Raw genomic sequence first — 13,621 nt, 5'->3', positions numbered from 1 at the left:
TAGATGTTGAAGATCTGATCGTATTCAAGCATAATTGGAGGTTGGATTAAGAGAACCAAAACAAAATTTTGTTCTCAACTGATTAATGGTGTTGATAAACGTGTTATTGACGAAGATCGATGATTGATTAAACACTGGATATTGATGATGGTTTAATTGAAGAAATCTTGATGATTGTTGAAGGTTGGAGAAGAAATTTAGATGATGAACGATCGATTAGGAATGAGTTTGAACTATTATCTAATTCTCTAGAGTTACGTATTTGAGATTGAAGGTTATTATCATATTTAAAAGTTTGCCACTGAGTCTTTTTATGCTTAGATTAAATGATTGGCTAAGAATGATTCTCTCATTCTCAACCTTTGTTTTTCTTAATTGACCTCTCTCTCTCTCTCTCTCTCTATATATATATATATATATATATATATATATATATATATATATATATATATATATATATATATATATATATATATATATATATATATATATATATATATACTAGTTGTGTGCCCACGCAAAGCGTTGGCAACAAATAATTTCCGAACCATAATTAACATATTTTGATGAATAGTTTTCTTACGACTTACAGATCAAACCATAACAACCTTTAAGTATAACCAAATTACAATACTGATATTTTTTTTCGTTTTTACAATCCTCAAACGTTGATAAATTCATTTATGTGTCACTTCCTTACAAATTTCAATTAATTACTCATTTATAATGTTAACTTCTAATAATCGTGACATCTTAACTTGTTCCAGAACTTTGATCAGTTTGGTGGGTTGTAGGGTTGTAATAATTCAATCCGATTTTTTTCAATCTATTTTAAGTTGTTTTGAGTCTTAAAACCATTTTAAATTATATATTTAACACAAATGTTTATCCATTTATTTGTTTTTATTATAACATTTTACTTTTATTTTTTAAGAAGATTTAGAATTAGATAGGACCATTAAAATCCTAGATGCTTGTTAAAAATCAATTCAAATAGAATCCAACAATAAAAACAAATTGGTAAAAAGAAAATATGTTTTACTTTATTTTTGTGTTTAAAAGGATTCTTACCATATGATTTGATCAGGATGTGGAGAAGATAAATCATATCATCATCACCATGAAGACCCAAAATTACCATTATTTCTATTGGGTGAACGTTATTTTAACAAGAAATCAAATTAGGTCTATGGTAAGAAAAAAACACCATTCAAAGAAAGAATATTGTGGAAATTTTACTTGAGCCATAAAATCTTTTATTATGTGTCCATATTCTTTGGAACTTTGTAAACAAAGAATATGAGATTTTAGGATTCAAATTTTGAAATTCAAAATTTCAAATTTTAAAAATCAATTCAAATAGAATCCAACAATAAAAACAAATTGGTAAAAAGCTAATATGTTTTACTTTGTTTTTGTGTTAAAAAGGATTCTTAACATATGATTTGATCAGGATGTGGAGAAGATAAATCATATCATCATCACCATGAAGACCCAAAATTACCATTATTTCCATCGGGGTCACGTTATTTTAACAAGAAATCCAATTAGGTCTACGGTAAGAAAAAAACACCATTCAGAGAAAGAATATTGTGGAAATTTTACTTGAGCCATAAAATCTTTTATTATGTGTCCATATTCTTTGGAACTTTGTAAACAAATAATATGAGATTTTAGGATTCAAATTTTGAAATTGAAATTGCTAGATAAAATAAGTGTGAGTTTTAATAGGGAAGGTCGGAGACAACAACACGTGATTGGGGGAATAAAGAAGGGAAGTCATTTAATTGATGGAAGAGTATCATTTGATTATTTATGAATCAATAATGTTTAATGTGATTAGTTTTTGAAACACAAATAAAATATGTGTATTAAATGGTAAACATAAGTTGGTTGTACATGATGTAGTAGGAGTGGTACCTCTTAAATTTCAAAAGATGTCTAAAATGCTTTATATAATAGTAAAAGTGTGTGTGTGTGTATATATATATATATATATATATATATATATATATATATATATATATAGAGAGAGAGAGAGAGAGAGAGAGAGAGAAAGAGCTAGTTTCAAGTATTCAAAGTAATTATTATGTTATTGTATGCATAAATGTGAGTCAATCAAAATTTAAAATAAAAATGAATAATTAAATAAATAAATAAGGGTAAATAGACAATTTGATAATTATTTTCCACAGATAATATCCTATAATTAGGGTAACCATTGACTAGGGGTTTCGCCATTTCGGTCTTAGCTAAGAAATCGCAAGTAGAGAGGGATGGGCAATCGATCTCCGGAGGACTCCTCCTTGGTCCATCTGCTTCATCACTAGTGATCACGAATCAAGGGGGAGAAGAATCGATCGACATAATACGGTAAGAGATTTGTTCTGTGGTGTTTGATCGAAGTCAGTAACATACAAGAAAAGGGTAAAGGATTTCGGCCATCCGACGATTTCAGGTAACGAATGGGGGTTTCTGCTCTGATCGGTTCTTGGCATTCGCCTCTTCTGTCCGGCAGCCAAACGCAAAGAGGGAAGAGAGATGCTAGCAACAACAATGATAAATTAAAGGGGTGTTTGGTTGGTTCTTCTTCAATAGAAAAATGAACGGGAAGCAACATGTAAAAGTTTCTATTTCTTTTGTTTGATTTTTAATGGAAATTGAAGGAGAAGAACAACACAAGTTCTTATTCTCCTCTTGGTTTTGATTGATATCAATTGGGTGTTTGGATTGGGGCTTGGTCATCGACACAGGAAGAGACTAAGGTGGATAGTGATGTTGAAATTGAAGGTAGTTTGTCACTATTTTCATATCAATTTTACTTCTTCTTATATGATAAAAATCAATTTGTTTATGTAGATGATTCAATGGATGATATTGGTGAGATTTCAATTTCATTAGAATGGAATCACGAATTCCAATTCTGCTGGAATCACAGAAGTTGATGTTTGAAGAACGGACCACAAAATTAAAAGTGATTCTAAGCAATATTATTCTTTTAGAATGTATTAGTGTCGTTGTTCGATTTTGATGTTTTCTTTCCCGTTTTAATTTTTTTTAGTTTTATTCTATAACAATAAATGTAATTCTTAACAATTGTTACCCGTATTCTATAATAAATAATGTATTTTTTGTTTTTATTCTTCAATTGATTGTTCAAGAGTTTGTTATTCTACAAGAAGTTTTTAAAATCATGATTAAGAAATAGGTTCAAAAATATTTTTATTATTTATGGTTCGAAAATATTTTTATTTTTGAATATACTCATAAACATATTCTGTCAGAATGTCCGAATTAAAAGAATTATAATTCGTAAAACCGGATTTTTTAAATTAATAGAATTTATGATCCCTTAAAAAATGCAATTTTCCTTTATTAAATCTATATTAATTGACTAAATTACCATTGTAATTAATTAAGATGATATTTTTCAATTATATTTAATTCAATAATACATATTAATCACTTTCTTAAAATAAGTAAATTTGATTGGCCCATATATATATATATATATATATATATATATATATATATATATATATATATATATATATGTATATATATATGTATATATATATATATATATATATATATATATATATATATATATATAAACAGTAAAAAATGTGAGAAGGTAAAAACACTATCTTTATGTTATTATTCTGTAATGAAAGTTGTATATACATATATTGTTGAAGTAATTCTAATATGAATATTAATGTTTGATTATTCATATATTCATTAGAATGTTATTATTCTATTAGAAATTCATGTATGTATATTTTTGTAATAAATTTTAATTTTAGTTGTAACATATGACTATTCATTTACTCATTGTTGAATAATTACATAAAATTGTGGATACAAAATTTATCGCAAAATTATAACATAAAAATAATATTTTCACGTTTTCACGGTATTTACTGTTTTTATTTGAACTATCACACACACACATATGTATATGTATATATATATATATATATATATATATATATAGAGAGAGAGAGAGAGAGAGAGAGAGAGAGGTTGATGTGAAACCATTATAGACGGGAAGACGTAATCCTAACAACTCAATTTATAAATAAAAAAACATTTTTAGAATGCAAAATAATTGAAAATTTTCAAAAATTTAAAAAAAAAAATATTATTTTCGTCACTTTCTTTATATATATATATATATATATATATATATATATATATATATATATATATATATTACCGTTTATTTAAAATATCTGTGGAATATTCTAGTAGAATATTATAATGTTTTACATATCTGACAAATTTATTCGAATACTAGAATATTGTAACATTTTAAAAATAACATTGGAATAGTTACAATGAAATATTCTATTAGAATATTTCATGTATTTTTCAAAAAAAAAACAGTAATTTTTAAAAAAAAATTTAGGTAAAGAAATTGACAAAAATCATAATTAAAAAATGAATTTTTGGATTTTTCTTTTATTTTGCATTTTAAAATTATTTTTAGATTGCGTCTTACGGTTTTTGAAAATTAATATGGTTTCAAGTAAGCCTATATATATATATATATATATATATATATATATATATATATATATATATATATATATATATATATATATATATATATATATATATATATATATATATATAAAGAAATTATATTCAAGGCAACCATGTACAATTTGTGAATTACAAATTTAACATTATATAGAATTTCGATCTAATATTAAAAAATCGCATTCTCTAATTGCACATAGAATTATAAATTGCATGCAATATCTTCTTATAGACTTTATATAGATGCTTACAAACTAACCTTCATCAAGATCTTTAAAAGTAGGTAATTTTTTTATAAAATCAGATTCAACATTATCAATTATTATTATAATAATACAACATATACAGTAGTAGTCTTGAGATTTAATGATCTCAAAAGTGGTTAAGAATTGAGGGCCGGTGGTATAAACTACAAAGAGATAGAAGCAATTTAATTAGTGGACTCGCATATGAATTGAAATGATTTCAGTGACATCATCAAAAGTTTCATTCATCTGTCTTGGTGGGATATAACTGTGGTCGATCAGTACAATAGATCTCCTGCAACCACATATTTAAGTTTATTATTATCACAAAAAAAACATTTTAATTATTAATGGATTGTAATCATCAAATCTTTAGCTACATTATAATGTGGGCCATTTTATATTATATCTTAATACCTTAATAGTCTATGAATTGGATTGCTATTCTCGTTTTGTTGATACAACAAAAAGAAAAAGTCGCTACCTGTAAATAAAATAGTACAAAAGAAAATAAAATTATCATATGATAATTAGAATTAGTATATAATAATATTAAATTATGATCCTCACCAAACATAAAGTTATGAATATCATGCATACACGTCATCTCTTCCCACGGAAATTATAGTTCAAGAAAATGGTTAAGAATAAGTAGCTAGTACTTTAATTCCCCATAAGCATCTAGCCTTAACTAGCTTATATAAACATAATAATTAATACACTAAATTAAATTCATTAGTTAATTCCCTTTTGAGATGTTAATGAAATCATACACATCAATTTATTCTTGATGAAGTTTTAAACATAATCTACCCTTTTCTCGTTAATTTTATAAACAAATTTGTGATATATCGCTACTAATTATCATTAAATAACGTTTTAAAACTTTAATTAAAACACTTGCATGATAATTGATAAACTTTTTGGACAAAAGAAACATAACTGTTATATCACACCATGTTTTATGATCATATATATTATACCATAGGCATGCCAACCCTAAAGATAAGACTATCTCTCACACATAAAGCATATGCCAACCCTACATATCATATAATGTTCGTATATGGCTTACAAGTTACAACTTACAACGTATTAATTGGTTCGTTTATTGTAAATAATTTATTGACATTTTAATTACCTTATTCTATATTTTATTTCGTATTTTTTTAAAATGGTTTTAATATACCTGGCGTTATATTGAAAATTGTACAGTTAAATAGAAGTCTAAACGCCACATGGGTTATATGTGTAAAAATCTAAAGGGCGTGTTAAAGATACTAAAGTTAATGATCATAACTCAAACTGTAACATAATATTATTAGATATATGATAATTAAAGTAAGGTGGAAACTTTAAGTCTTTTTAACTGCACGAGTGTGAGTGACCAATATATAAATACATAAAATAAAAAGCTGCGGTAGCAAAAACAAGAGATGCAAAAGTGGCTTCTAAAATGAGCTTTTTTGATTTTGTTCTAAATATATAATCTAATCTTTCTGACTCAAATCTAGCATCATCTGCATGCTTTCTAGATGATTTATATATCACATATCAAATAAAGAATTGGTTCTATTTCCAGAAAAAGAAAACATCTATTCCTTTGAATATTATATCGCCATAATCGCTTTAAGAAACTATATACATCTAAGTTCATGACAAGTGCACCCTATTGGGAGAGAAGTCGTTAAAATAATTAAAGCGAAATTAATTAATCACATTATGTTTGATTATTATAATTTATATTTAACTATTGTTAACTAGTACTTTAGTAGATCGATAAAAGTTTATATGATGCTAATTAGTAAAATGGGTGGGTGTCATCGTATTCTGAGAGGTGAAAATGAAGGGTTCCAAGTAGGGACAAATATTAAAATTGTTATGGAGGTGTTGAACACGTTCATATATATATATAAAGATTTTGGATAGAAGAGATCTGATAATGTGGCCTAATACATACATGATATAATGTATAATCATTACAAATCAAGTTTCCTAGGACCACAGATGGACCATATATGTTGGCTTTGTAATACCACTTGTGTACAACTAGTCGACTATATATAAGGACCATTCATTTTGGCTTGTTTGTAAAGTGCATCTACCATAACTACTATCTTCTACAACATATCTTTATGGTATAGGTGTGAACTGCTTAAGAGTAAGATTCTATGTGCAATCGATTCCTAATGATGTCCCACTAGCCACACATATACACTTCATCTTAAATTTTCTTTATGGTATAGGTGTGAACTGCTTAAGAGTAAGATTCCGTGTACAATCGATTCCTAATGATGTCCCACTAGCCACATATATATGTATACACTTCATCTTAAATTAGCATTATATTCTCATGTTAAACTCAAAACTTATAAAAAGACAATGAGACAAATTAAAGAAATACCAAGAAGCTATGGATAGTGAAATACAAGTGTCATCATTTAACAACATGTAGGATGTTGTACCCATTTCTGATAATAGAAAGGTCTAATTTTTGGATGTCGTTGGATTTACAAGATAAAAGAAAAGTTGATGACTTAGTGGAATGTTATAAAGCGAGGTTGGTAACAAAATATTTTAATCAACAATGAGTGCATTTTTTTGATACGTTGTATCCTATTGCTATATTTGTTATTGTGAAACTGATGTTAGCCATTAAATCATAATTATTTGGGGCCTTGCTACGATTAGGCATTATTAATGTATTCGTAATTAAATAGTTATCTTGATGAGGAAGTATCATATACATGGAACTACAAAATGGTTATATATTGGCATCAAGAGTGTTATAGATCAGAATTAATGTTAACAAATAGAATAAACATGGTAGGATTATGAGGTTGTAGAAATGAGGATGATGTTGTGGAGATGTGATAGAACATAGTTGGACATGATACAAAGCATGTAAATCAGAAATCAATTGGGAGTGACATAGATCACCAATAAATTAAGCAAAGGAAGTTATGGTAGTTTATACATAACATGCAATTATGATTAATGTGGAGAGAGTCATCATCGATGATGTAAGGGGAAGATAATGCCCATGAAGAATCTATGAAGATAATGTAAGGTTAGACTTGAAGCACCAGACTGTTACTAAGGATATGACCTTGGTTATGAGAGTGTGAAAACTTTTAGAGTTATAGAATCGTATATGAGTAAACTAGGTACCAGGTTCCTTTCCATAATTTGTGACTTTTTTAGGATTTTTTTTGTCTTATTCTTTTCCCATCCATAATTTTATCTTTTATCGATAATATATACTTCCTCCTATATTGATAGCTTCTATTACATGTACAATATTTACTTGGTTACTCTTGTCCCTTCTTTACTTTCAACGTTATTATTTGTACATATATTTTTTCCTTTAGTCATGCTACAGGTGATTCTCTATCATGTCCTGGAATTTTTATATATGAAGTAGAGGTTCAATTGTTCACATCTGATCACCCTCGTACCCAAATTATGAAACTTGAGTATTATTGTTAATCTTACCAACCTTAAGAGTTGACTTTTTTCATATTTTCACTGATTAATTAGCTAAATGAGAAATTACTTGAGATAGGTTACAAAACAATTGTATGCCATGTTATCTTGTTTTCTTTTCGTAGCTAGCTTTACACAGTCCAAAATCTTCATTTTATAAAGGTTCTTGATCGTCATATGTTTCACTACTTGTTAATATCGATGATATAGTGCTAATAATGCCTTTAGTAGTGAGATTAATACAGTCTAGACAAGGATCAATGGACATTTCAAGCTAAGGGTGTGTTTGACATTGCTTTTTAAACATGAAAGTCTTTTTTATAAAAGGATTTTTTGTAAAATAACTTTTTTTTAAAAGATGGTATTTAAAATGTGCTTGACGTGTCTTTTATGACTTTTAAGTGATAAAAGCTAAAAGACACAAAAAGATAGAAATTTCTATCTTTTCTCCAACAAACTTTTCCTTCTTAACTAAACATTGATTTTAAAAGATTTTTTCAATTTACCAAACAACTTTAGTAATTTTTAACTTTTTGAAAAAGTTAAAAATCAAAAAGCTGATTAAAAAGCAATCCCAAACACCCTTTAAAAAACTTTAAGAAGATAATTTATAATTCTTGGGTCACAAAGTTTCTAGATCTAAAATGGGATATTTCTTTCTTAAAGGTATTATTATTCTTTTGAGATTATTGTAGATGTTAGATAGTTAGTTGCTAAATTAGTTCAATATCCCATGAATCCTAAAGTCAAGTTGCCCAAAGCATGATACATAAGAACTTTTATTTGATCAATCCCATAAGTATAAACAGGATTATATGTTTACGATCTAAAATATAGTATTTTCATAATTTCTTATGCCATGAGACATAAATCTTTCTTAACTACCCACATGTTTCAAGGGTTTCCAAGAAAAAATTAATTATATAGGTTAAAGTCATATATGGTAGCCAATTATGTCTCATATAGATAATTGATTGATATCATTATAATTGTACACTCTAGCTCCTTAAAGGAGCTGGAGCATATAAAAGAGTGGTAAAAAAAAGTTATTTCAATTAGAAAATTTGACTTTAAAGAGATAATACCCATTAAAAAACATGTAAGAATTGAATAAGTATATTTTAATCTACAAAAAGCTAGGGTGTACAATTAAAGTTAGGGGTGGAATTGGAAGATACCAATTCATATTTTCACTAAATCATGTACTGTATCAATTATACTTGGTACAAAAAAATTTCTACCACTACCATATAAAATATAATTGATACCAACTTATTTGGATACCAATAAGTTCGATTAATACATGTTGGTAGTGGTATATACCAATATGTATGGGAGTTTTGTGTGATGATTTTCGTATTCTTGAACATTGTAAAACTTTAATGGGGGTTTTTGGGAATAATAGTTTTGTAATGGTTAAGATTGAAAATCAATCCAAAATGATTTTATTAATGTTTATCATGGTTTACAAGTTAAAATGGTGGATGAATATTCGACATTCCAATATAAGTTTAAAACTTTAAACTTTACTAATTCACTAAATGCTAATTTCAAAGCTTGTAAATCATAAGCACCAAACATACTAAAATTATATATATATATTAAATTGGTTGGTATATATGGTACTACCATGATATTGAAAACTATGTACCGTTACCATACCATGATTTTGCAATTGGTATGGTACTACAAACCAAACATATTATATACCAAACATATTGGTTATCGATATTCTTTGTTTGGTTGGTGGTATGTTGGTTGGTTTTTCGTGGTACATATTTGTCAGCCCTAATTAAAGTGATTCCTAAGTAGGAAGAAAGAGCAAAGGATATTTAATTTTTCGAACACTAACTATATACACAAAGATTAATTAAATATCCTCCTATTTATTTTTTCTATCCATCCTCCTACCAACTTTAGATGATGACAAATGTAATAAAATGTTATTAATGTTATTAAATATTAAAATGTTAGAATGTTAAGTATGTAGGAATATCATAGGGGAAATTAAGTAGAAGGATATTTGATTTCTCATAAACAAAATCTTAATCATGTAAAAAATAGAAACAATGTAACACCTTTAAATTAAAGTGCAAGTTAATGAAGGAGGTATATACCTATACATCATTGGTTGCGCATTCTGGGAGGCACGATATCACCAAGTAATCCTTGATCTACATGAAAATCTTGAGAGGATGATTGAGGTAGTTTATGAGGTATATTGTGATCTCTTGATTCATTTGATAGTACTAATTGTGGTCTTGATTGTGAGGCACGAACAACATCCACTAGATTAGGGAAATGTGGTCTAGAATAGTTGACTGGCTGCAAGGCTGAAGAAGGGGCCGATTGTCTTGCATATGCAGTTTCATGATGAGTCATTAGTCCTCTTGGAAACCCTACAGTGTGGTGACAGTGTTGGCCTTCATATGTAGTGATTACAATTGTAGGGTCATCCGATGAACGCTCAACTCTTTTCTTCACTGTGCATTTGCTGTTTGTGCAACGGTAATAGCTCCTTCATGCAAAACCGTAATTTTGATTACATTTAGAATAAACATGGAGAAAGAAAAAATATATATACTTTTGGGGAAATGAGCTTTCATGATTTTTTAGGCATTTTGTTTTTGTTTATATGGTAGCTCTTTTCTTTCTTTTAGGCATTTGTTTATATGATATTAATATCTATATGTGTTTTGTAAGAAAACAACCTTGGATATGGGCTATTTTTAACAGCTTTCTGCCCATATTTTCTCCATCTGTAACCATCTTCAAGATGATCAATTTCACTCTTGGTCATGAATGCAAAACGTGGCTGACGGATTTTTTTGGGTCCCTTCTTTTTAACCTTACTCCTGAAAATCATTGCAACCAACTTTTATCAGTAAGTAGATATATAGTGAATTAAAACCACAAAAAAAATAAAAGCTGAATAACACATGTATTTCAATGAATTTTTATAAAACCGCACATCATGTTATATATGTAGTTTATTTAACAAACAAACGATCCAAAATCCACGGAATTATGCAAGCTATATAACATATAATGGGCAAACAAAAGAAATACGAGGACGTCATTGCAGAAAAGTCTACAGCATGAAAACATGGAGGGCATTTTTGGCATTTTCCCTTGAAATTAAGGGGTTGAAAAATGCAAAAATATTTACCAACTACTATTTCATTAACCTCATGAACTGTCGGTAGCAGAATATTTGAATTACAGTATTAAATCAACACCAGATAATATACCTCCTTAATTAGATGTAATGGTCTATAACACGCACCTTCCTAGCTACTATATATATAGGGGTAGTATCATCTATCATGCCATACACAAATCAAATTAATAGGTTTTGCATGTGGAGAGAACGCATTCAAAGGCCATTTTCAAAATTATGTACGCATTTATTACAACTTAATTAATAATTAAATATCAATAACTGTATGTTGTTTTATTATTAATTAGACTAGATAGAACAAATTATTCATTTTTTGAATAAAATAATCTCCTTAATTAATGATCACACTCGTGCAAGACAGCATAGAGATATATTACTTTTCATTTTATTTCCCAAAACAACAAAAGAAAAGGTTATAATGAAGAAACACTGAAACATATGATAAATCGGATCTATGATTGGTTTTTTTTTTTTTTTTTTAAAAGAAAAATGAACGTATGTAGCACATCAACAAGGTGATGTTTCTTTCATAACGGTTACTCATTTATGAGGGGCCACAATTGTAAAATTGGTCGATGTTATGAAACATCGACAACAAATACAATACAACTTTGATTAGATGCATTATGTTTAGTAGCTTTTGTGCAATTTTTACGGAGCCACATGTGCAATATCTAAAAGCAAAATTCACTGTCTAACGATTTTCATGTTCCTGAAATACAGACAATCATAGATTACTTATTTTAGAAAAAGCTGCATATATTATATATATACCTTACCTTATGATGTATAATAATTAATATTCGCCATATTAATAGTCATTAGCTATAAGATGATATATAAAACGTTATACTAAACTGTCGTCATTTTATGTAAAATAGGAGACAAAAACAGCCAGCCACCGCCGTAGCGGCGGGGTTGATGCTTTCTAACTAAGGGTGTTCAAAAATAGCCCTTAGTATCTCATATAATTCACAGAAATGCCATTGCAACTTGCGTGAGCAGCTTTTCGTAGCAACTTGGTTCTCTCTAGAAGGAAAATACGAGGAAAGCGTTCAACAAAATATAAATATATGATTAAAATTTAATAAAATATATTATTATTATTATTTTCCGGAAAAATCGTAGTTCAACTTTTTCATGAAAAACAAACACTAAAAACGATTTTTTGCACTGTGAAACGAAATCCTCGTGAGTTTTGATAGTTGAATTTGAGAAAAAAAATTAAGCATTGCGAATTACGCTATGAGAAATGAGAATCCAAGTTGGTTAATCACGGATTTAGAAACACGTGAGAAGAAGGTAGGACTGCTATAGTACTGTTGTCGTTTCTGATGATACTACTACTACTACTAACTCACGCTCTCTCTGACGATGGAGGTTTACCACCGGAGGCGGCGCCACCTGAAGCCGTGGAAGTCTCAACTCGATCCTCCGACGAACTCGACGAAACCATCGGATTCGACATCGATACATCCCCTGCAGCCTGATCATCCACAGATCCAGTCTGCACTTGATCACTACCAACAACGCCTCCTACACCTACCTCCGGCAACGACACGTCTGAATCGATCCGATCAAACGCCGCTGGCGGTGGCTGAAAGCTCCATCCAAACTCACTCAGTACACTATTTTCTCTAACATCACTCCCGAAAAAGCTGTAATCGCCTTGGAACGTCCACGTAGGATCGGAGGAGAATCCGCCGGAGATTTGATCAACCTTATCCTTATCATCCATATACCAAATTCACGTCCAGACGAGAGCGAAATCGATCGCGTTTATAGAGCGGGAGAGAAAAAAGCTCTGTCTAGGGTTTAGGTTTTAAGAGAAAGAGAGATAGAAAGTGTGTGTGTTGTGAGAGAGAGAGAGAGAGAGAGAAGAACGCGTAAATTCTGTTGAGGTTTTTTTTTTGTCGACGATTGATTGGGTTTTTATTTAATATATATATTTTTTCGATTTAAATCCCCGTGTTTTTGAATTTAATTACTTTTAAAATTTTGCTTGAAATGAAAGGTTTGGCGAAGAAGGAACAGGTTAACGATAATATTAAAAAATCGGCGTCAACTTTAAAATAGTACGGAGAAGAAGCGAAGAGAAGGATGAAATGTGGGTCGTTAGTTGATTAATTACCACGCGCGAAGATTTTGAATGGTGGATACTCGC

General features: G+C 28.8%; 1 protein-coding gene across 2 annotated transcripts; it reads right to left on the bottom strand.

Annotated features, from left to right (window-relative positions):
- Nucleotides 1-4,814: 4,814 nt before the first annotated feature.
- On the bottom strand, nt 4,815-13,380 carry LOC145041241 (putative WRKY transcription factor 57). Of its 2 annotated transcripts, XR_013680005.1 has the most exons (5): nt 12,819-13,380; nt 10,988-11,131; nt 10,394-10,794; nt 5,208-5,274; nt 4,816-5,085 (listed from the first exon to the last, which is right to left on the bottom strand). XR_013680005.1 is itself a non-coding variant. In XM_078989244.1 (4 exons), exons 1-3 carry the CDS (start codon nt 13,193-13,195, stop codon nt 10,401-10,403), a joined length of 915 nt encoding a protein of 304 aa, XP_078845370.1. In that variant the 5' UTR covers nt 13,196-13,380; the 3' UTR covers nt 4,815-5,085; nt 10,394-10,400. The 2 variants fall into 2 exon arrangements, 1 of the variants encoding a protein (XP_078845370.1); XM_078989244.1 differs by lacking the exon at nt 5,208-5,274 and having other exon boundaries at nt 4,815-5,085.
- Between the last annotated feature and the right edge of the window lie 241 nt (nt 13,381-13,621).

This window comes from Lactuca saligna, chromosome 4, assembly GCF_052625555.1.
Source record: "Lactuca saligna cultivar CGN05327 chromosome 4, ASM5262555v1, whole genome shotgun sequence".
Taxonomy (NCBI): domain Eukaryota; kingdom Viridiplantae; phylum Streptophyta; class Magnoliopsida; order Asterales; family Asteraceae; genus Lactuca; species Lactuca saligna.
The sequence above is the reverse complement of the archived record's forward strand: the minus strand, read 5'-3'. Positions and strand labels throughout refer to the sequence as shown.